General features: G+C 34.7%; 1 protein-coding gene across 2 annotated transcripts in view; it reads right to left on the reverse strand.

The window, feature by feature from the left end:
• Positions 1–22,828, reverse strand: part of Jak2 (Janus kinase 2) — a 100,638-nt gene that overhangs the window by 40,259 nt on the left and 37,551 nt on the right. For both annotated transcript variants that reach the window (XM_033757686.1, XM_010620837.3), the window contains exons 4-6: positions 21,379–21,502; positions 9,103–9,220; positions 2,145–2,290 (exon numbers count right to left, since the gene is read on the reverse strand). In XM_033757686.1, coding sequence (XP_033613577.1) covers positions 2,145–2,290; positions 9,103–9,220; positions 21,379–21,502 — 388 coding nt within the window. The remainder of the gene's footprint in view (positions 1–2,144; positions 2,291–9,102; positions 9,221–21,378; positions 21,503–22,828) is intronic.

Raw genomic sequence — 22,828 nt, forward strand, 5'->3', positions numbered from 1 at the left:
AGGAGGAGGAGGAGGAGGAGGAGGATGAGGAGGAACAAGAGGAAGAACCACCAAGATATATCATGTAAAGGTACAAGATTCCAATGATAAATGTAACTATATTGTTTGCTTTGAATGTACCAATAACCTTAATGGAAAAAAATACTAAAATCAAATAAAAAGTAAAGCAAATAAAAATAATTATGAAGTTTGCAGATATTTTTATGCACTGGTTCAGAGTATGAGTTAAAAGACTCATAGAAATACAATTACCAAACATCCATTGTGTTTAGAATACTGAAAAATGTAAGAAGAAGAATAATAGATAACATGATTCCTGACCTCAAAGAAACCACAATCTACATAAAAGACTGAGTTAAGGCTTTGGATAAGACTGTGATCACAAAAACAGAAGTACGCAATAATATAGTATAAGCCTACATGTGATTTCATACATATAATTCTCATCTTCAGTGTTTAACACTTCTGTTCTTCTATTGTGTTCTCTTCAATTCCTTCAGTTTCTATAAACTTCTAAAATACTCTTCCTCCAGCTCTGTTCTTCTATAGCCTGACATATAGCAAATATCCAAAAATATCTGCTGTTGAATAACTAAGCTAATATCTAATAGGCATCTGTATTTTAATAACGATCACCTTAATGAAAAATGGTACAGCTTTAGGTTTTCTTTTAGACTTAATCTTTAGATTCCTGAGTGCTTAAAATCAATCTTATGTCTATTGCCTCGAGTTAAGGCCTAACAGACATCTAAAAACAAAAAAGAATACTTAAAACCAAAGAGGAAAACACAGAAACTGATCCTCTACAAACTGGATTTGGGACTGTTTTGAAGCTACTCAGCAAAGGAGTTACTAAACACAATTACTGAAAGAAAAACTTTTTAAAAAATGAGTTTTAACCACATCCACATCATCAAACATTTGTGTGTGTGTGTATGTGTGTACATAACTAGGGCCTGATACAAGATAGGCTCTCTAGCACTGAGCTACACCCCAGCCCTTTCTAATTTTATTCTCAGACAGGGTCTCAATATGTTGCCCAGACTGGTCTCAAAGTTGTGAAGTGCTCTTCTTTCAGCCTTCCTAGTAGCTCAGAGTATATATAAGTGCTATCATACCTGGCTACATACTCAAGCTTTTAATCTGGTAATTGTTTAGTGTGTGAGATGTATATTTAGTCTTAAAACTTAAAAAAAACCAAAGCATTCTTATATAGCTATACAGTAAGGTCCCAATTTATGAACATTCAAGTTGCAAATATTCATAAATACAAATAGACCTTGCATTAGAACAATCATAGATGTGAACAAAGCAAAGAAGTAGCTCATGTGTCTGCTGGACACTGTCACAGTTGTGCTTCTGTATGCCCACTATATGGTGTAATAGTGTATAATATTTTTGTGTGTATATTTGGGTTTTTTATGTTTTACATTGTATACTTGTGGCAAAGATGTATAAGACCTACTTTTTCAGACTTATAAACCAGTTGAATCTGACAAACATACTCCAGAGCAGAACTTGTTCATAAGTCAGGGACTTACTGTATATACCTTTTTAAAAAGTAGAGATTTTGCAGACATTTAAACAGGGCTACTGGAATGGTATTTTAAAAAACTCTTAATCACGATTGCCAAAATCCAATATGTAGAAGAAACATTTGGAGTATGCTGAATTTGAATCATTTGTATAAGCATCCTCTGAAGCATCTGTAAAATTTCATAATTGTGGGCTTCACCTTAGAATTACTAAATCCAAACTGCCTGGGCTATGGCCCAGGAATCTTCCATTTTAACAGGTACCTCAGACGATTCTAATACAAGTAAAATACAAACCACATGTGAGAAACACTGATTCAGATCATTTATAATTTGAGGCTCTACTATCAAAAATTATCTCTCCAGGTATTCTTTCCAGTCATCTGAGTTTATTTAGCCTTTTAATAATAATCAAATAATAAATAGACATTTATGATGTTTTCTGCAGTATTAGCTCAATAATTTCATCTCATAAACTGTTATATGTAAGAAAAAAGTTACTCATTTTTTATTATTATAAAATCAAATAGTATGCACAAAAAGAAACTACAAGTAAATTATATAAAATCTGTTTACATTTACATATATGAATATGGAGAAGGAAATTACCTGATTGAGTTATAGATAGCCAATGGAGTTTGATCTTTTTCTTTGGCTATTCTCATCATATCTAACACTGCCATTCCAAGACATTCTTCCTGGGTTTCGTGAGTTACGGGTACTTTTATCCATCCATGCACAAAATCATGCCGCCACTAAAAGAAACAAAAATGTAAAAGGAAATATAAATTTCATTAGCACATTTTAATTTATTATTGTATTATTGCAAAAGCAATCCTGGGCAACAAGATCAAAGCAGGAGGCCTGACTTCAAGACAGGCTACAAAGCTATAGTGCCACAACAGCATCATACTGGCACAAAAACAGATATGATAATCAATGGAACAGGACAGAAGGTGCAGAAATAACTCCAAGTACAGTCAATTATTTGAACTTTGACAAATGGGACTAAAACATATGTTGGAAGAAAGTCAACCTCTTTAGCAAATGGTGCTGGGAAACCGGTTAACCATATACAAGATTAAAGCTGGACTCATCTCTCACCATGTACTAAGCTAAAATTAAAATCGATCATTGATCTAAATATTAAAAGAGAAGCACAACCTTTTAGAAGACAAAGAAAGTAAAACTCGAGAAGTCAGTTACAGTCAAGTACTTTCTGAACAAAATGCCATTTGCACAACAAATAACAGCAAGAATCAATAAGTGGCATTATATCAAATTTAAAAGCTTCCTCACAGCCAAGAAAACAATCAACAAAGTTAAGAGACAACCTGAAAAATGGGAGAAAATTTCTGCCAATTACTCCTATGATAAAGGACTAATATCTAGAATATATAAAGAACTCAAAAATTAGGCACCCCATAAAAAACAACTCAATCATAAAATGGGAAATCAAAATGAACAGATACTTCTCACATGAACAAGTACAAACTGCCAATAAACAAATGAAAAAATATTCACTATATGTGGCCATTAGAGAAATGCAAATTAAAGTGACACTAAAATTTCATCTTACACTAAAAAGAATGGCAATCATCAAGAAATCAAATAATAACAAATGTTGGTGTGGCTGTGTTAAAAAGGAAACCTTCTACAGTGATGGTGGGAATATAAAATTAGTACAACCATTAGGGAAATTAGTATGAAGACTTCTGAAAAAACTAATAGACATTTCATTCAACCCAGCTATCCCCTTCTGGTATCTTTCAAAAGGGATAAAAGATATCATATTACAGTGAAACATGCATACTAAAATTTATAGCAAGATACTTGATAAAAGCTAAATCCTGAAAGTAGCCTATATGTCCATCAACAGATGAATGGATAAGGAAAATGTGCTGTCTATATATAATGGAATGCCAAGGGTAAATTCAAAGCATTTGTAGGAAAATGGATATATACAGTACTTTCAAAACATAATGTTAAGTGAAATAAATCAGACATATGAGCTTAAATACCATATGGTTTCTCTCATTTGAGTAGTGCAAAGCACAAATAAGGATCAAAATTAAAAAATGATAAAAGGAATCAAGGAGATAGATCTTTTGTAAATGAGAAGGGGTCCAAGAGACTGAAGGTGAGGGAAGGGAGAGAAGGGATAGGGACATAAAAAGACAAGATGTATCATGTACCAAATACATGAACCAAATAGCCACAATGAATGTAATAATTACATGTTCCAAACATGAACTAAAGATAATAATAATAATGAAAATAGGGAAAGGGTGTCTAGGGATTGAGACAGGGACATGGGTGGGGAGAGAAATGGGAATAAAAAGACAAGATATGTGAAGTACATATCTAAGTACTCCCTAAGATGAATGTAAACTTCATATATAGAATACATGTACTAATAAAGTAAATTTTTAAAAACTGACTATAGAGAGAAAAGAAACTATAAAAAGTTCACTGGTGATCAAATAATTTTCAATACAGATGCCAAGTTCATTCAATGGAGAAAGAACAATCTTTCCACAAAGAGGTTAGGAAAACCAGATGCAAAAAAAATAAAGTTAGACCCCTAACACACTGTATGCATAAATTAACTCAAAATGGATCAAAGGTTTAATTGTTAACTAAAACTATAAAATTCTTAGAAGAAAACATGGTGAGAGGATCATGACATAGGCTTTGTCTTTTGGCAAAAGCACAAGTCACAAAAATAAAAAGTAAATAAATTTTAATACATCAAAATTTAAAACTTCTCTTGAGTACTGGAGATGGAAACCAGGGCCTCTCACATGCTACATACTCCAAATTATATTCCCATCCACCCTTTCCTTTTGAGACAGACTCTTGCTAAGTTGCCCATGCTGGCCTCAAACTTGCCATCCTCACAACTCAGCCTCCTCAACACCTGGGATTACAAGAATGCACCACCATACTCAGCAAATTTAAAACTTTTATTGATCAAAGGACACTATTAAAAACGTAAAAAGATAACACATAAATGAGGAAAATATATTTACAAATCATATAATTTATGAGGAGTAATATACAGAATATATAAAGAATTCCTATGACACAACCAAATAACAAAAAAAAAACCAAAACAAATGAACAAAAAAAAACCACACATAATGAAAACATGAACAAAGGACCTGAATAAAAATTTATGGTGGTTAAGCTTAATGATCAATTTCTTTAGTTTGAGAGCTGCCTACGGGGTTAGTATACTTCTGGGTATGACTAGGTGGGTCATGGAGGCATGACCATGGAGTTTATATCTGGTCCCTGGCCCCTTCCTCTTCAGCACTCTTCTGCTCTATTTCCCAGTTGCCAAGAACTAAGCAACTCTTTTCTACCATGACCTTCTGCCAAAAAGTTCCTCTCTTATAGTCAGCTGACCATGGACTAAATCCTCTGAAACTGTAAGCCAAATCAACCATTTCTTTCTTTAAGTTGTGGGTGTAAGGGATTTGAACCCAGCAATGGGACAGCTAATACAAAAGATTGGTAACACGAATGGAATCATTGCTGTGACTATACCTGACCATGTGGTACAGAACAGGTTTTTGAGAAGAACCTTTGGAACAGGTTTTTGAGAAGAGTTTGGAATAAGGCAGGATAGAGAAGGCCTAGAATGTTGAAAGAAGAGCCTAATAATGAGTGATCCTGGCCAGAGTTCAAAAGACCAGAATGTTGATAAGAAGCACACAGTCAAGGCTAACCTTAGGACATGTCAGTTCAGAACAAGTATACTTTGCTGGCAGATGGACTAGAAGACATGTGTTATACTCTGGAAAAAAAAAGTTTTTTGTCTATATTTTGCCTGTATCCTGAGACTGGGGGAGATTGAAATTAAGGCAGATTAAGGTGAATTAATTGATTTGGTGGAGGAAAGTTCAAGGCAGCCCAACATTTAGGTTGTGGCATGGGTAATGCTGGCTGCTTTTAGTCAGATTTACAGTGAGAATAGGGACAAAAAGAAGGGCAGAACAAATTAAATCTTCACCTTGACAGAATGATGCATAAAGTTCTGGGCCCAATGAGGTATTATTGCTGAAAAGTGGTATTTAAAAGAAATGAAGTACTTTGTATGGAAACAAGAAAAAAGATGCCTTCAGAGCATCTCATGAATCAGCAAGACTGCAACTGTTATGGCAAATGGGTGTAAAAGTCTCGCCTTTTCATTTAAGAAAAGAATCCTTAGAAACCTGCTAATGAAGGGCTTCATATGGAATAGGTCCTCTGGGATTCATTTCACTATCCTCAGTCATCCAGAAACTCAGGTGTTAGTGTAGCCATGATCCAATGTGGCCTAGAAACTGATCCCACTGACAAAAGACTTTGCTGTCATTCACATGATGCCAGTTTTACTGGATATAAAGTTGTGTGGTCAGGAAGGCATCCTGCTAGATTTCTAAGGAAGCCCTGGGAGGTCAAGCAACTGGCCCCTCAGAGGGCAGTACACGAAGCTCTCAAAATGAAGTTAAAGTTACCCTGGAGACCCCAGAAGTTGAATTTACAAGGAAAATGGAATGTCTGCTGAGGAAAGCTACAAGCCATGAGTACAGCCAGCCCAAGAGGGAGGCCATGTGAGCTGCAATCAGCAAGTCCATAGGAGTGGGGCTGCCCAACCCCACTAGAACTGATATCTCACCAGCATGTTCCCTCAATGCCAGATAAGGAGCCACAGGACTTAATCGTTGACTTGCTGTTTTCTAGTCTTGCTTTGGTCCTATTCTTTTCAAGCTCCCCATTTCTCCCTTTTGGGATGGGAATATTTACCCTATACTGCTGTACCTTGGGATTGTGTGACTTGTTTTTTACTTTTACAGAGTTTTAGAGCTGACTGCCTTAAATCTGAGGAGACTTGTTCTTGGACCTTTGGACAATGTCAGATCTCTTGAGACTTTGGATAAGGGACTGTTGTGTTTCTGGTTGGATAATTGTATTATGTTAGGCAGAATTATGAACTTGTATTGTATTTATCTGGAGATTAAGCATGGTTTAAGGAGATGTGTTTGGGTGCCAAGTTGAAAACAGGAGGGATGTGATGATTAAGGTCAGCTTTCAACTTGATTGGCCTGAAAGCTGTCTACAAAGTTAGTAAAGTACATTTCTAGGTGTGTCTGGTTGGGTCATGAAGGATATCTTGGGGTCTATATCTGGTCCCTGGCCCCTTCCTTGCTGACACTTTTCACCTACTCTGCTGCCTGGTCACTATGAACTAGGCAGGTTTGCTTTACCAAGCCTTTGTGCCATGTTTCTGCCTTGGAACCAGCTGACTATGGATTGAACCCTCTGAAATGGTAAGCCAAATAAACCATTTCCTCCATAAAAGTGTGGGTGTTAGGTATTTTTCAAAAAAGGATATAGAAACGCCCAACAAACTTATGAAAATATGGCTAATACTACTAGGGAAATGCAAATAAAAACAACAATGAAATATCATTTCATATCTCTCTGGGCAGCTATTATTTTACAAAGTAAGCTGTCAAGAGTGTAGAGAAACTGAAACACTGGTACACTGTTTATAGAAATTCAAAATGGTATAAGTACTATGAAAAATAATTGTCAGCTTCTCAACAGATACAATTACCCTATATAATTTCAGTTCCACTTCTGGATTTATTTCCAAAAGAAATGAAAGAAAAGACTCAAAGAAGTATTTGTATATCCATGTTCACAGGAGTATTATTTACAAATAGTTAAAAGGTAGAAGCAACCCAATATGTTCATCAACAGATGAATTAATACAAAAGAGGCAGTATATATATATATACAATGGAATAGTATTCAGTTGTAAAAAGGAAAGAAATTCTAACACATGCTGCAACATGGTTGAACCTTGAAGACATACTAAGTAAAACCAGCTGGTCACAAAAAGACAAATACTGTATAATTTCATTTGTATGAAAATAAAATCAGAAAATTCATACAGACAGAAAGCAAAATGAGCTGAGCATGGTGGCACACACCTATCATTCCAGTACTTGCGAGATGAGACAGGAGGATCACCATGTGAGTTGAGACTAGCCTGGGATACAGAGTCTCAGGACAGCCTGAAGCATATAGTAAAACCCTGCCTCAAAAGACTAAGGAAAGGGAAGGGGAGGGGAGGGGAGGGCAGGAAGGAAGGAAGGTAGTGATTTTACCAAGGACCAGGAGATGAAGGAAATAGAGTTACAGTTTAATGCAAAGTTTCAGTTTGAAAAAATAAAAAATGTTTTAGAGATGGATAATGGTGATGGTTATAAAATAATGTACTTAGTTAATGAAACTGAATTATACACTTAAAAATGGCTAAATGATCATTTTATTATTTATTTTTACGACAATAAAAAGTTGACTAGTCTCACATCCCAACAGAGAAGTATTTTTAAATTTATGGCTCACATTTACTAGGCTTATTAGAAACGTGAGCCATGAAAATGTGTAGGGTTATTTCCTATGATGGCAGCAAATCTGAATTAGAACTTTTTTACCTGATACTTTAAGAATATCTTTACCCAAGAGCACTAATTACCTTTTCTTTCTTCAGTTTTTATTCATACTACTCCATCAGCACATGAAAACAAAAATTATTTAATGACAAAGCATTTTAATTACTATTTAAATCAAAGTAATAGAAAAGAAAGTATTATAAAAAGATCAAAGATAATACAAACATTAATATAACAATACTGATGACCAACTAGGTAAAACATAGCTCTAAGTATCAATATCTCCTTAACCTCGCATCAAGAGCTACACAAACTATCATAACTCATATTTATTTTTTTCACATTTTACTATTCATTATTTAAGTCTGAAATTATCCAGAAATTTTTTAAAAAGGGCCAGAGACTCAGCTCAGCAGCTCCCTGCCTGCCTGTCAAGGACAAGCACCAGGTCCTGAATTAGATCCCTTACCACCACCCCACCTGGACCAGGGGGAAAAAAAGAAAAAAACACTCAACAAAAGTTTTACAGTTCAGTATTTCAACTACTTATATTCACATGAATTGCGTTATAAAACTCAGATAGAGGCCGGAGATTTAGCTGCCTGCCTACAAGCACAAGGTCCACAGTACGATGCCTGGTAGAAAAAACAAAAACAAAAAAAAAACCTCAGTTATACTTTGGGAAATCCTTAAAATGGTCAAAAGTCCTAAAATAAAAGGAAAGAAAATGCAAAATGATCAGTGCTACAAATCTTCATGAAATATATTTTATTATTAATTGTGGAATTAAAAATTAGTGTTAACAGGCCGGGTGTGGTAGCGCATGCCTGTAATACCAGCACTGGGGAGGCTGAGGCTAGAGGATCGCTGTGAGTTCAAGACCAACCTGGGCTACATAGTGAGTTCCAGGTCAGTCTCAACTACGTAGTGAGACCCTGTCTCAAAAAACCAAAAAAAAAAAAAAAAAGTGTTAAATACTATTTTTTACCTGTCTTCACCTGCTGAATAAGACAAAACTGCAATTTTCCCATGTGAAGTTAATCCTAATTAAGAGATACTACACAGGAAGATATTTATCATTTAATATATACTCTGGTAAAATAATACAGTCATACCTGAGCAAAAAGGTAAGACATGACAAAATCATCAAGAAGAGGAGCTTCAGCACCTCGAGATATTCCGTATCGATAAGTTCTGTTGTTTCCACTGCAATACCAGTGAGGAAAATAAAATCTACAAGAGAATTGAAACATTCCATCAGCCTCCAAAAAGTTTAAATATAAATGAATAAATATATATATATATGTATATATATATATATATATTAAGGTTGTGTAGTTCTGTATTTAACATAAGGTGGCAGCATTGAAATGAATGTATAGTGGAAAGACAAAAGGACATCTAGTTAAGACCATAATGATATAGGCAGGAAATACAAAAACCATAGTAAAAGTATAAAATCAATAAGTAAGAGTAATATATTGCATACTTTGGTGTAATAGAGTACAGAAGCAATCATAGGAAATTGAAAAGTGTAGAAATAAAATATCAACAAAAAGTAAACATAGTTTTTTAATCCAGTAACAAAATATACCTGAAAATGCTAATTTGATGAGTAAATGAGTAATTGCTGATGCATTCAGAAAACATACGGAGTTAAAAACCTGTCCTGAACTGAGGATTTAGCTCAGTGGTTACAGCGCTGCCTCGCAAGAAAAGGACTGGAGTTTGATCCCCAGTACCAAAGAAAAAAGTGTCCTTAAATGAAAAAATTTTTTAAAGTTATTCTCAATTGATTTTTTTCTTTAGTAACATTTTTATTGAGGTATAACTCCCATGTCATGAAGTTTATCCATTCAATTTGGTCTTTTGTATAATATCACTACTATATAATGTTAGAACATTTCATTCTGCCTAAAAAAAAAAATCTCCATATTCATAAGGAGTCACACCCAGAAAACCCTTCCTTATTTCTTCCCCAAGTGAAAGTTACTGCTAATCTACCTTTATAAATTTGTTTATTCTGGATATATCTTATATTGCAAATAGCTTCTTATTTAGCATGTTTTCAAGGCTGATCTACAGAAAAGACAGGTTAGTAATTTATTTATTCCTTTGTATTGTTGAGTATTTCATTGCATTGACATACCACATTTTACTTATCCTTTCATCACATGATAAGCCATTTCAGGTTTTTTGTTTTCTTTTGCTTTTGTTTTTGCAAATAACGCTGGCGAGGACAGTTGTACAAGTTTATGGATATATATTTCTTTGACATATAAACCTAAGAATGAAATTGCTGAGTCATATAGTAACATCATATTAATCTTTTTAAAGAATGGCCACCGGCCAGGGATTTAGCTAAGTGGCACAGTGCCTGCCTGGCAAGCACAAGGTCCTGAATTTGATACCCAGTAAAAAAAAAAAACAAAATGGCCAAACTGCCTTCCAAAGTGGCTGTAGCATTTTACATTCTGAGCAGCAATTCCAATTAGTACAAATCCTTCCCAACATTTATTGTCTATCTTCTTTTCTTCCATCTTAGTAGATCAATTGTTATATCCCACTGCAGTTTTAACTTACATTTCTCTAATGACCAATGATTTTGAACAACTTTTCACATGCTTATTAGATATCTGTACATCTTCTTTGGAAAACTGTCTATTCAAGTACTTTACCTCTCTTTTCATTGGATTGTCATATGGTTGACTTATAAGAGTTCTTTTTATAGTCTACATATAAGAAATTTATCAAATAAATGATTTACAAAGATTTTCTTCCATTTTGTAAGCTGTCCTTTCACACTCTAGACAGTGTCCTTTATTACACAGATATTTTTCATTGAATTTATTGGTACTTTTTAGGTATACAGTAGTTACAATCATCACTGGGATCTCATACCTTTACATGATAGGTCTTGGTTCTCATTTTTCCCCCATACCCCAGCACTCCCTTCACTCCCTCCACCCTCCCCTATTTACAGACATTGTTTCCATTTTTCCCTTTTCTCATATTCTTTTCACTTCTATCCATTCCCCTACCCTTTCCACTTCCCCTACACCTTTAGCCCTTTTATTCCTATTTCACATTATCAGTTATACAATTTGAATCATTTACAGTTCTGGTTTTTCACACCACAGAAACTATTCAGGATTTACACGTGTGTCCTATTTATTTCACTTAAGAGTATGGCCTCAATATGCATCCATTTCCCTATAAATGACTCTAGTTTATCATTCTTTACGGCTGAATAGTATTCCGTTTTATAGAAAAACCACATCTTCTTTATCCATTCTCCAATTGATGGGTAACTGGGCGGTTTCCAAGTTTTAGCTATTACAAACTGTGCCACTATAAATATGGGTGTGCATATATCACTGTGGTATGAGTCTTTTTAAAATTTCATTTTAATTATTTATTTTTCATTTTTGGTACCAGGGATCAAACTTGGGACCTTGCGCTTGGGAGAGAGGCAGCTGAACCACTGAGCTAAATCCCCAGCCCTGGTGTGATTCTTTTAATTCTTTTGGAAAGATACCCAGCAGAAGGATAGCTGGGTCAAATGGAACCTCTAAGTCCTAGCTGTCTGAGGTATCTCCACAGTGATTTCCACAGTGGTTGTACCAGTCTGCACTCCCACCAACAATGGAGAAGGTTCCTTTCTCCCCACAACCCGCCAACATTTGTTATTGGTTGATTTCTTCAAAGCAGCCATTCTTTCTGGGGTGAGGTGGAATCTCAGCAGCATTTTCATCTGCACCTCTTGAATGAACAGAGTTGTTGAAAATTATTTCTTGTATTTATTTGCTGCTTTTTCTTCTTTACTTGAGAAATGTCTGCTCATTTTAGATGCCCATTTTTGAATCAGGTCTTTATATCTGGGAGGCCTGATCCTTTCTTAGTTCTTTATATATTCTAGATACTAGTCCTTTGTCTGAGGAGCAGCTAGTAAAAATGTTTTCCCACATTGTAAGTTGTCTCTTAATTCTGTTGGTGGTTTCTCCTGCAGAGCAGAAGCTTTTTAAAAAGATGAGATCTCAGTTGTTGATTCTTTGTGATAGCTCCTGTGCTACTGAGGATTTGCTTGTAAAGTCTTTTCCTATACCAATGTCTTCGAGAGTTCTACCTAACTTATCTTCCAACAAGTTTAGTGTTTCTGTTTTAGTGTTTAGATCTTTAATCCACTTGAATTTTAGTTTAGTGCATGGTGAAAGATAAAGGTCTAGTTTTAATCTTTGGCAGGTTGAAATCCAGTTTTTCCAACACAATTGTTTGAAGAGGCTATCTTTCCTCCAGTGAGGATGGTTGGCTCTTTGTCAAAGATGAGGTAGCTGAGTGTATCTGGAGTTGTTTTTCTACTTTCCAATCTATTCCACTGATCCTCGGGTCTGTTTCTTCACCAGTACTATGCTATTTTTATCACAGTGGTTTTGTAGTACAGTTTCAAGTTAGGGATTGTGATACCCTGTCATGTCTCTATTGCCTAGAATTGCTTTTGCTATTCTAGGTCTTGTTCCAATGAATTTTTGGATTGTTTTCTCTAGTTCTGTGAAATATACTGTTAGAATTCAATTGGGATTGCACTGAATCTGAATAACTGTCTGGGTGGTATGGCCATTTTTGCTATGTTGATTCTTCCTGCCCAGGAGCAGGGGATATCTTTCCATTTTCTCACATCCTCTTGGATCTCTTTTTTCAGAGTGCTATAATTTTCAGTGTTGAGGTCTTTTGCTTCCTTCATTAGACTGAGATACTTTTTGTGGGGGGATGCTAATGCGAAAGGAACTGTTTCCCTAATTTCTCTCAGTGAGTCTGTTATTTATGTACAAGAAGGCTATTGATTTTCTAGTGTTGACCTTATATCCAGCTACTCTGCTACTACACAATTTTTTAATTCTGAAAAAGGTCCTTATCTACTTTTTTCACTTCAGCTTGTGGTGTCATACCTAGGAAACCACTGCCTTACCTAAGTACCCAAAGACTTACTCTCAGGTTTCTATGCCTTCTGCCTGTAGCTTATCTCCCTTAATACACCAGTTATTTGGACATTTGGTGTTGTGTTTTAATGGTGCTACAAACGTCTTTACGTCCTGTTCATTCTTTTGTACATTTAACTTTTATTGAATACTCTATCAAACTTGTCTTCAGGCTCTGATATTCTTTCTTCCACTTCATCTAGTGTGTAGATGAGGCTCTCAACTGAGTTTTTAAAATCTGATTTACCATGTTTTCCATTTTCAGGATTTTTGTTTCGTTCTTTTTTAAAAGTCTCTATCTTTACTGAATCTCTCATTCATATCTTCTGCTTTCTTCCTCAATGCATTCAACTATTTATCTGCATCCTCTTGTAATTGAGTTTTTTACAAAATCATTCTTTTGAATTCTTTACCTGCCAATTTGTCCACTTCAATAACTTTGGAATCTATAAAATTAGGAACTTTAGCCTGTGTCTTATTGCCTTGTTTCCCATATTTCTTGTGTATCTGTGGAGATTTATGCATCTGTTTAGACAGATTTCTATTCCACTATTTTGGGACAGTCTTCTTAGTAAGTGGCCTTCACCATGCATCTTGAGGTACCAGTTTGTTGTATATAGCTGAGTCTAATTTCATCTGGACTCCGTAGTATAATCTCTGACTTCTTTGGCTGATTAGTGAGTTTTGACACAATGTATACCCTACTGCAGCCTGAGTAACCCACTTTCTCTGTACAGCTCACACAAGTGGGATCTTCTGGTAAATCAGGCAGGTATGGTGTAGCATAATATGTGGGGTGCAACCTCTGTGGCTACTCCTGTATTGGAATGGCAATCCCCATCAGGCAGTGGGGATTTCCATGGGCACTGGAGATACTAGGTATGTTATTTTAAAGCAATTCTGATACTGGCAGCACCAAACATCATGAAAGGCCTGAAATTTTAATCCCATTTAGACACTGGTGTGGTTTCTGATATCTCATATAGATAGGCTGAGGTGAAAATCACAGATCTTTCTTTGTGGCACTCATATCTACACACAGATTGTGTGTGCAATCTGATAGGGTACGGAACTGACCAACACCAATGGCACTAGTGTGTGCCATGACTGTGTTATTTCTTTCTGCTGTCACTGTGGGATGACGGTCCAGGAGCAGGGCAGACCTCCCTCCCTATGCTTATTTGCGGAGAAGCCACTGGTTGGGCATTCTGAGTCTCTATTCTTTAATGTGAAGTACTGCCAAAGTATGAATGGGGCTAGGTAGTGAGCAGCTATGTGCAGTTCCTCTCAGTTGAGCATGAACACAGGTCAGCAGCAAAGGATGCACTCAACATTCACAAAGTCCTACTTTCCATCCCTGGCCCCACAGCAAAACAGATGAATAAAACTGTAAAAGCAGTAACAACAACAGAAGAACAAAAGGGAAAAAAAGCATAGAATAAAATGAAAAGATAAAACTAGGTATGACAGTGAATGCCTATAATCCTAGCTGTTCAGAAGGCTGAGGCAAGAGGATTACAAATTCAAGGTCAGCCCAGGCAACTTAAGAGTGACCCACACTCAAAACAAAAATTTTAAAGAGGTAAAAAGACAGAGCTCAGTGGTAGAACACTTGCCTAATATGCATAAGTTCCTGGTTCAATTCCCAGTACCGGGGATAGGGGTGAAAAAAGTAAAAACAAAGAAAAATTTAATTAATTAAAATTAAAAGACACAAGTAAAAAGAGTGAAAAGAGAAAAAGAAAAAGGTATAAATACAAAACAAAATTTTTCCTCCCTGCAGAAGTATTCAAATTAATGTCATTCAATTAATGCATAATAAAGTCTTATTAGGCTGGGTATTTGGTGGACAGAGAGGAAGCAGGGATTATTCACCCCCCAGGGCTTCATGTGTGGTACCCTCTGGATGACTAGTAGGAAATTATTTGTGGTTGAAGATAGTTGGGATACCTCAGCTGCTTTGCACCTAGAAGGTGCTAGCACAGAATGCGCTTGGCATGTAATGATTCTCCAGTAGCTTTTTAGGCTATGCACTCTGAAGACCCAGCAAACACTGCATCTGTAAGGCGTCCCCAGATATCCACAAAGGTAGAGTGAAGCAATGGAGCTGCAAGGATCTGGGTTGGGTGAGATGGGACAGTGGGTTCTATACAACCCCATTGCCCACAATCCTATTACCCCCAGACATGGCTTCTGTGTGGACTGGGGGCTTGGGTCAGAGTCTTCTGCAGAAGCCAAACTGACTCACAAAGCATCCATCCACTAAGCCTGTGCAGCGAAACTACCATGGCGTGAAGGGTACTACAGTCATGAAAATGCAGGGACTTCAGATCTTTAGAGCAGTCAGGTCAAACAATGGAACCTTCCTCAGAATGGTTTCCAATCACAACTCAGTAAAAACATACTAGGGAGTACAAAGAACTTCTTCTCTAAAGCCAGTTTGCAATACAGTTCCCTGGCTGGGGATTTAGCTCAGTGGTTCTGGAATCTGCCTTGCAATACAGTTCCCAGGTCTCTTATCTGTTTAGACTTTCTTCCTGCAAGAAACTGAATTCTGCGCTATTGCTTGCTGTGATTTTCCTTTTATCACCTATACACCTTCCAAAAGAAAAAAATATCTCCTTTATCCTTCCATGTTGCATTCTCCCAGTCCACAGGGCTGGGGTGGTCTGTCTCCCACTAGTCCATTATTCAGAATCTCTGTTTCTCAGGTCTTCTCTGTTACTAAACTCCAACTCTTATTATATCCCACCTCAGCTATACACCTTTTGTTTTGCTTGTATCTCATGGGGAAGCAGGTGAGTACTGGGTGCCTCTAATCCATCAACTTGGATCCTACCTCTCATTTTCTGGTATACAGCTTTTTAAATTATTTTCAACCCATCAGTGTCTTTGAATATAAAACACAACTCTTACAGATAGCATGTATTTGAATGTTTTTATCCACTCTTTTTGTCTTTTGTGTTTCGTTTGTTTGTGACAAGATCTTGGTAGATAGCTTACGTAACCCAGTGTGTCCTCAAACTGTGGTGATCCACCTACCTCAACCTCTTGAGTGCTGGAATTACAGGCATACACCACCATGCCTGGCATTCCTTCTCTCCTCTGAGTGTTTAACCCATCTGCACTTAAGGAAATTATTGTTAAGGTCAGATTTATGTCTTTCATTGTGCTACTTCTCTCCTATACAGCTTGTTTTTGTTTTTCATCTAGTCTTCCATTACTGCTTTCTTTTGGGTTAAAAATATTTTCTATTAAAGTCCTTTGTTGTTTCTTTTGAGATATTTTTTGAGTTATTAGAAGTTGCTTTAAGGATTACAATGAAAAACATAAAATAATCTAGTTTTTATTAATGCCACATCAATTACATCAATATACAAAAAACTGTGTTCCTTTGTATTACCATATAAATTAATTTTTATACACCATAAAACCTATTATGTTTTACTACCCCACGTTAATACTATAAAATGGCAGAGTTTGCTTTGAGAAGTTGGTTCACATATTTAACACATCTTAGTCACTTTTAATCCCAGTATTGCCCCCATGATCTCCTTCCCCTTCTCCAAAGTCTACCTCCAGGTTTTCTGTCATCTCTCTTTCATGTTATTTACTTACTTATTTTTGGTACTAGGGATTGAATTCGGGACCTTCTGTTTGCAAAGCAGGTGGTGGAACCACTGAACTAAATCCCTGGCACTCATGTTATTAATTAACTTGTACATTTTTATGTTTTTCATATAAGAGAAAATATGATATTTAACTTTTGTGAGTATGGCTAATTTCACTTAAGATGATGGTTCTTAGTTCCACCCATTTTCCTAAAAATTATAGCTAATTCCACTATGTATATACACTGTATTTTCTTTATCCATTCATCAACCTTCAACAGTTTTAAATTATTGTTCATTCGTGTTGCTTTGATATAACTCCTATACATGTAGCAAAGGAAATGAAGAATATAAACAAGTGAGTTTTTTATTATAAAATCTTCTTTTGAGCAGTGTCTGGGTAGACTTTTCTTGGAACGTCTGGTTATAGGTAACTATTAATATATGACCCCTTTTTTAAAGAACTCATTTCTACTATAATTTGAGAAATCATTTTAATTCTTAAGTAGAAATTAGCAAACTGGCTCACAGGTCAAATCTGGTCCACTGTCAGTTTTAGTAAATAAGATTTCACTGGGATACAGTCATGCCCACTCAATTATATATTGTCTATGTCTTCTCTTATACCACTATAACAAAGTTGAATAGTTACAATAGAAACAGTACAGGCAAAAAAGCCTAAAATATTTACTACCTGGCCCTTTTAAAAAAAGTGCTGACCTTGCAACATGCATTTTAAGAAATATTTGCTGATTCCATAAGATACAATAAATACAGAAAATTATAATATTGATATCCTCTCAATCCCATATAGCATACTAGCAAGCTTCTTTAAATAATACAAATATGTCCACTAAAAAATCTGAAGAGGAGTTTGGGATTTAGCTCAGTGGTTTCACCGCTTGCCTCACAAGTATAAGGTCCCAAGTTTGATCCCAAGTACCCCCCTCAAAATAATATTAATCTGAACAGGGTTAGGAATGTGGCTCAGTGATAAAGAATGCTTGTCTTGCACACATGAAGCCCTAGATTCAGTCCCCAAAACTGTGAAAACAAAAACAAAAAACCTTGTATAAAAGTCTTAATTTTGTTGTATAACTGATAATGTGAAACAGGAAGAAAAGGGCTAAAGGCATAGGGGAAGTGGGAAGGGTAGGGGAAAGGAAATAAGGGACAAGAAAAAATATGAGACAAGGAAAAAATGGAAACAAAGTCTTTGTAAATAGGGGAGGGGGAGAGGTGAAGGGAGGGCAGGGGGACAGGGAAAAATGAGAACTAAGATCTGTCACATAAAGGTACAAGATCCCAATGATGAATGTAACTATACTGTATACTTAAAAAGTACCAATAAACTCAGTAAGTTTTTAAAAAGTCTTAATTTTGGATAGTTTTAATCCTAGATACTTTTTTACTATTAGTTTGTATTTTAAATGACCTCTTTCCTGTTGGCTGGTGATGTACAGAAACCAGTAATATTTTAAAATATTGAAAACAGATACCTAGCACCCTGTTAATTTTGTTCATATTTTCTACATTTAGAATTATATTGCTTCTTTGTTCTCAGCCCTTATTTTTCTTGTCTTGCTATACTGGCTAGAATCCCACGAAAGTGCTGAAGTCATGTAGTGATAGTGGGCACCACATCTTTGTCTTTTTATCTTGTCCTTTTTTTCTTCAGTACTGGAAAATGAGCACAGGGCTCTTGCACTAGCTATACCCCCAACTTCCCCTCCTTTCCGTTTGCTGTTGTTGGTTATTGCTGTTTTGAGACAGGGTCTAACTAAATCTCTAAATTTCCTGGGCTAGAGTCAAATTTTCTATTCTCCTACCTCAGCCTCTCAGAGTGCTGGTGGGATTACAGAAAGAGCCATGGCACCCAGCTTTGTTGTTCATTTTACAGAGACTGATGCAAACATTTTACCACAAAAATTAATATTTGGCTTGGGTAGACACTCTTTATCATTTTAAAGATGTCTCTTTTCAATCTTAATGTTTCCCTTTCCTTTTCCTTTCTTTTTATAATCATGAATTATTCTATATTGTTTTTACTGTCTCTCTGTAAGAGGTCTATTTCATAAGAGCCACCTGTAATCTAAAAATCACCAGAAAATCATGAGGAAGAGCATGTGACAAAAGAATTGTAAATACTGTAAAATTACTTTTTGCAGAAGTTGAATATTATTAGATTTTCAACAGCTCATTAATTATGAGAGAGTGTGGGCTTCGCATTACCAATTTTCATAACCAGTGAAACTAAGCTTTTTTTTCCCAAAGGCCGTTAACTCTTCATTCTTTTGTAAAATAACTCATCATATACTCTAATCACAGACACAGTATTTTTAATTTTAGATGTGTAAGAATACTAAGCTTTTGACTTGTTGAAACTATCTTTAATATTTTCCTTTTAAGGTTATTATAACCTTCAGAAATTTAAAACTTTTTATAGTGACTAGCAATCAGATCTATATGACTTTTTCTATTTTTTTGGTGCTTAAATGCTATTTTCCGATGGAACTCGCAGATGTTCAATTCCAATTCAGATTTTTTAAATGTATTTGTTTTTTCTGTACTAGGGACTGAACCCAGAAACAACTGTGCTACATCCTCAGCCATTTATTTTTTTATTTTGAGATAGGGTCTTACAACATCACTAAGTTGCCTAGGTCGGGTTCAACTTAGGGATCTCAAATTTAGGATCCTCCTGTCTCAGCATCCAGAGTACTGAGATTACAGACATGTGACACCACATCCAGCTCCAATTCAGATTTGTATGGTATGATTTTTTTTTAACATTCCTATTTATATACCAATCCATTCTTTGATCAATCTAAACTTTATTCTGAAAAAAATATAAAAAATAAAAATAAACAAAATTTATTCTGATATACATTTTTAAGAAGGTAGAAAGTTACCCAAAAAGCTAACCACTTATCCATTTATTGACCAAACTTTTTTCCTTCTCCCTGACATAGAACATTTAATATTTGTTATGATTATGAATTTAACTATATATTAGCAACAGACACCATCTTTTCACAAGTGACAGTATCTAAGACAGAATACTTTACAACTGCCAAACATATCTTTTTACTCATGACCATTCCATTTAATAGTAATGTTAGGTTAACTGTAATAATTTGATAAATTCTCCAAAATGTTGAGATTTAACTGGATTAGAATTAATCCAAGATTTCATTAAAAAGCCATATGCTTTTAGTATTCCATCTTTTCCGTCTAGTACAGTGGCATTCCCTACTATGGGTTTTGCATATATGGATTCAACCAACTACAGGTGGAAAAGTATTTGAAAAAAAAAATCACCTCTGTACTGAACACATACGTACTTTTTTGTCATTATTCTTTATACAACACAGTGTAACAATCAGTTATACAGCATTTACCTTGCATTAGATATTATAAATAACCTGGAGATAATTTAAATTATACAAGATGATGCATAGGTTATATGCTACACTGTGCCATTTTATATAAGGGAATTGAGCATCTATGGATTCTGATATCCAAAGGGAAAGCCAGAAGCAGTGCCCTGGATACTGAGGAATAGCTGTATTATGCTCTCACTCTTCATATTTTTTTCAAACAAATTGGTAGTTTTCCCATACTGTCTCAGTCTATTGCCATGTCATAATAATAATTGTTACTCTTGCATAGTTAAGGTTTTGGAGCTATTTTAATAGGATCTTTATTATGTGAAAGTGGGTGATTAATGTATAAGAATATTATTTTTACAAGTCTGTTATTTACTGAACTTTCATTAATTTTGTTTTTTAATAATTATATCAAAAATCATCTGTTGAATTCAGTGAAAATCATACCTTAGAAATAAGAAAGTTCAAACACAGCTAACTACATATTTTTATACAGAATAGAAGGAAAGAAGCAATACAACATTAAACTTTACTAAGAACCCACCAACTGACAGACACAATATTGAATACTATACATACATTACCTCTTTAATGAGGTGCACATAAGGCAATTAAAGGGCAATCTTATGAAGCAAACTAGGTCTGGATTTGAACTGTCATCTCCTAGCTTTAAAACCATAAATAAACATAATATATCAAAATATCAGATTCTTTAACATAGCACTCTTTTTTAATTAATGTATGTTCACAACACATAATACCATAGATACATTCATCTTGGGGAAATGGTACATATACCTCTTTCTTGTATTTGTGATTTCTTGTATTTGTGATGAAAATTAAATTATATATATATACACACACACACACACACACACACACACACACATATGTAAATAAAGTACTTGGAAATTAGTTATTTGTGAGATACAAATTAAGCTTATTTGTTTCCTCCTTTTGAGAATAAAAATACTTCTGAATTTCTATCAATAGTCATTATACATTCCCATAAATTAACTAAAATTTCATTTAAAATGTTAAGGCTGTAAGCAAACATTACTAAAAATCTTACCTTTCCCTTTTTTCAACTTTTTAAAAAAGTTATTTACAAAGATATGAGACTGTATTTTGTTATACAAAACATCAAATTTCCTGGGAAATTAACAATATTCCAAACATTTAAGATTTTATTAATAGAGGCCATTCTCACAACCCCCTTTAAATTTGTTTAATTATAATCACAAGTGATAAAGTAATATCCAACCAGAACAAAACATTGTAATTATCAAATTATATAGTTTATAATTTCTCGTACTCTACTCCTTTTCTAGGCAGATGGCAGAACCACTGAGCTATATCCCCAGCCCAACTTTATACTTTTTCTAATAAGTAAGTCACTTTATGTAAGAAAGTACCTTATTCTGTAGAGTACATTATGCCTGGATGACTCATCTATATGGAAGACATGGTTGGGCGGATACCAGATCCTTTCTGTTTCACTCATTAAAGCAAACATATTATGATACACAGGTGTGATACCTATAAAGAAAGCAGAAAAACAAATGATTCTAAGAGTTAACCAAATATTTATTTACATAACATCTATAATGTGTAATGGACGGAAGTTAAATATGGAGAAAATGCAGCAGCAACAAAAAACGTTTGGTACAACACCATCTAAAACTGAGTTTTTAATCAAATATCTCTTTTCTGTATGTTTTAAAACAAGGTGGGAGGCATCCTTTCATGAAGATTAAAAACAGTCAAAAAAGTTTTATCTAGTATTTTAATTGTTCTCTGCACAAAGGTAGCTTCAAACTTTCAAGTTTCTCTTAACTGAAGACCTGCAAGTCCTCGTGTTTGTGTATGTGTGTGTGTGCATGCGCATATGTGTATATTTTAATTAATACTGAGATTATTAATTGCTAAAACATATAAGTCACTGGATACTTTTTAAAGAACAATGAAGCAGTTTCACTTTAAAGTAAAGTTCTACATAATACCCTAGTAATTATGTCTTGTGAAAAACATTTTAAATATCCACTTAACATGTGCAAGGTCTCACGTTTTTCAGGTATTTCAGGAGACACATAAACAAAAGATTGAAGGACACTGAAAAAAATCATTCACATACACAAATGCACACAAATGCTCACAACATGTCTCCAGAATACAAGTCTTTACAAACCCCAAAATATAATCATATATACGGTGTTTTCTAGCCACAGTTCAATTATATCAAGCACAACATGTTAAAAAATGAATCCCCTATATTTCAAATTTAAACTTCACAGAAAATATTTTTATTCTAATACTTTTTCATGCCTTTCCATTATATATAGAAATGACAAAAACTTCATACTGACAAGAGATTTAAATTCTGAATTTAAACTATTAACAACTATCTATAGATATGTAATAATCTCAGCAAATTATACATTTAAAAATTGTCCTTACATTCGCTCTTTTATTTATAAATATTTCTAAGTATTTCACAAGGTCAAGGAAAAAAATAACAAAAACTAATGTACATTTCAATGAATGATTCTTAAATGACAAGTATTAAAAGTTGTAGAATACAACTAAAGTGATATTTGACAGGGGAAACTACAGTATACCCTGATTAAATTAGAAAATATACAGACACAGAATGATCTAAGCATCTATTTCAATACATTAGAAAACAGTAATCTCAAAAAAAAAGGTGAAAGAGGATATAATAAACAAAAGAGAATACAGATTCAATAAAGAGAATCAATAAAAGATGATTCTTTACAATAAGTAACAAAATAAGCAAGCCTTTGTCAAATATGAAGAAGAATAAAAAGAGGCAGAAGCACTACGATGGGGAAGGGGAAATTAGTA

Source organism: Fukomys damarensis, unplaced genomic scaffold (genome assembly GCF_012274545.1).
Source record: "Fukomys damarensis isolate Sample0158 unplaced genomic scaffold, DMR_v1.0_HiC HiC_scaffold_31, whole genome shotgun sequence".
Lineage (NCBI taxonomy): Eukaryota > Metazoa > Chordata > Mammalia > Rodentia > Bathyergidae > Fukomys > Fukomys damarensis.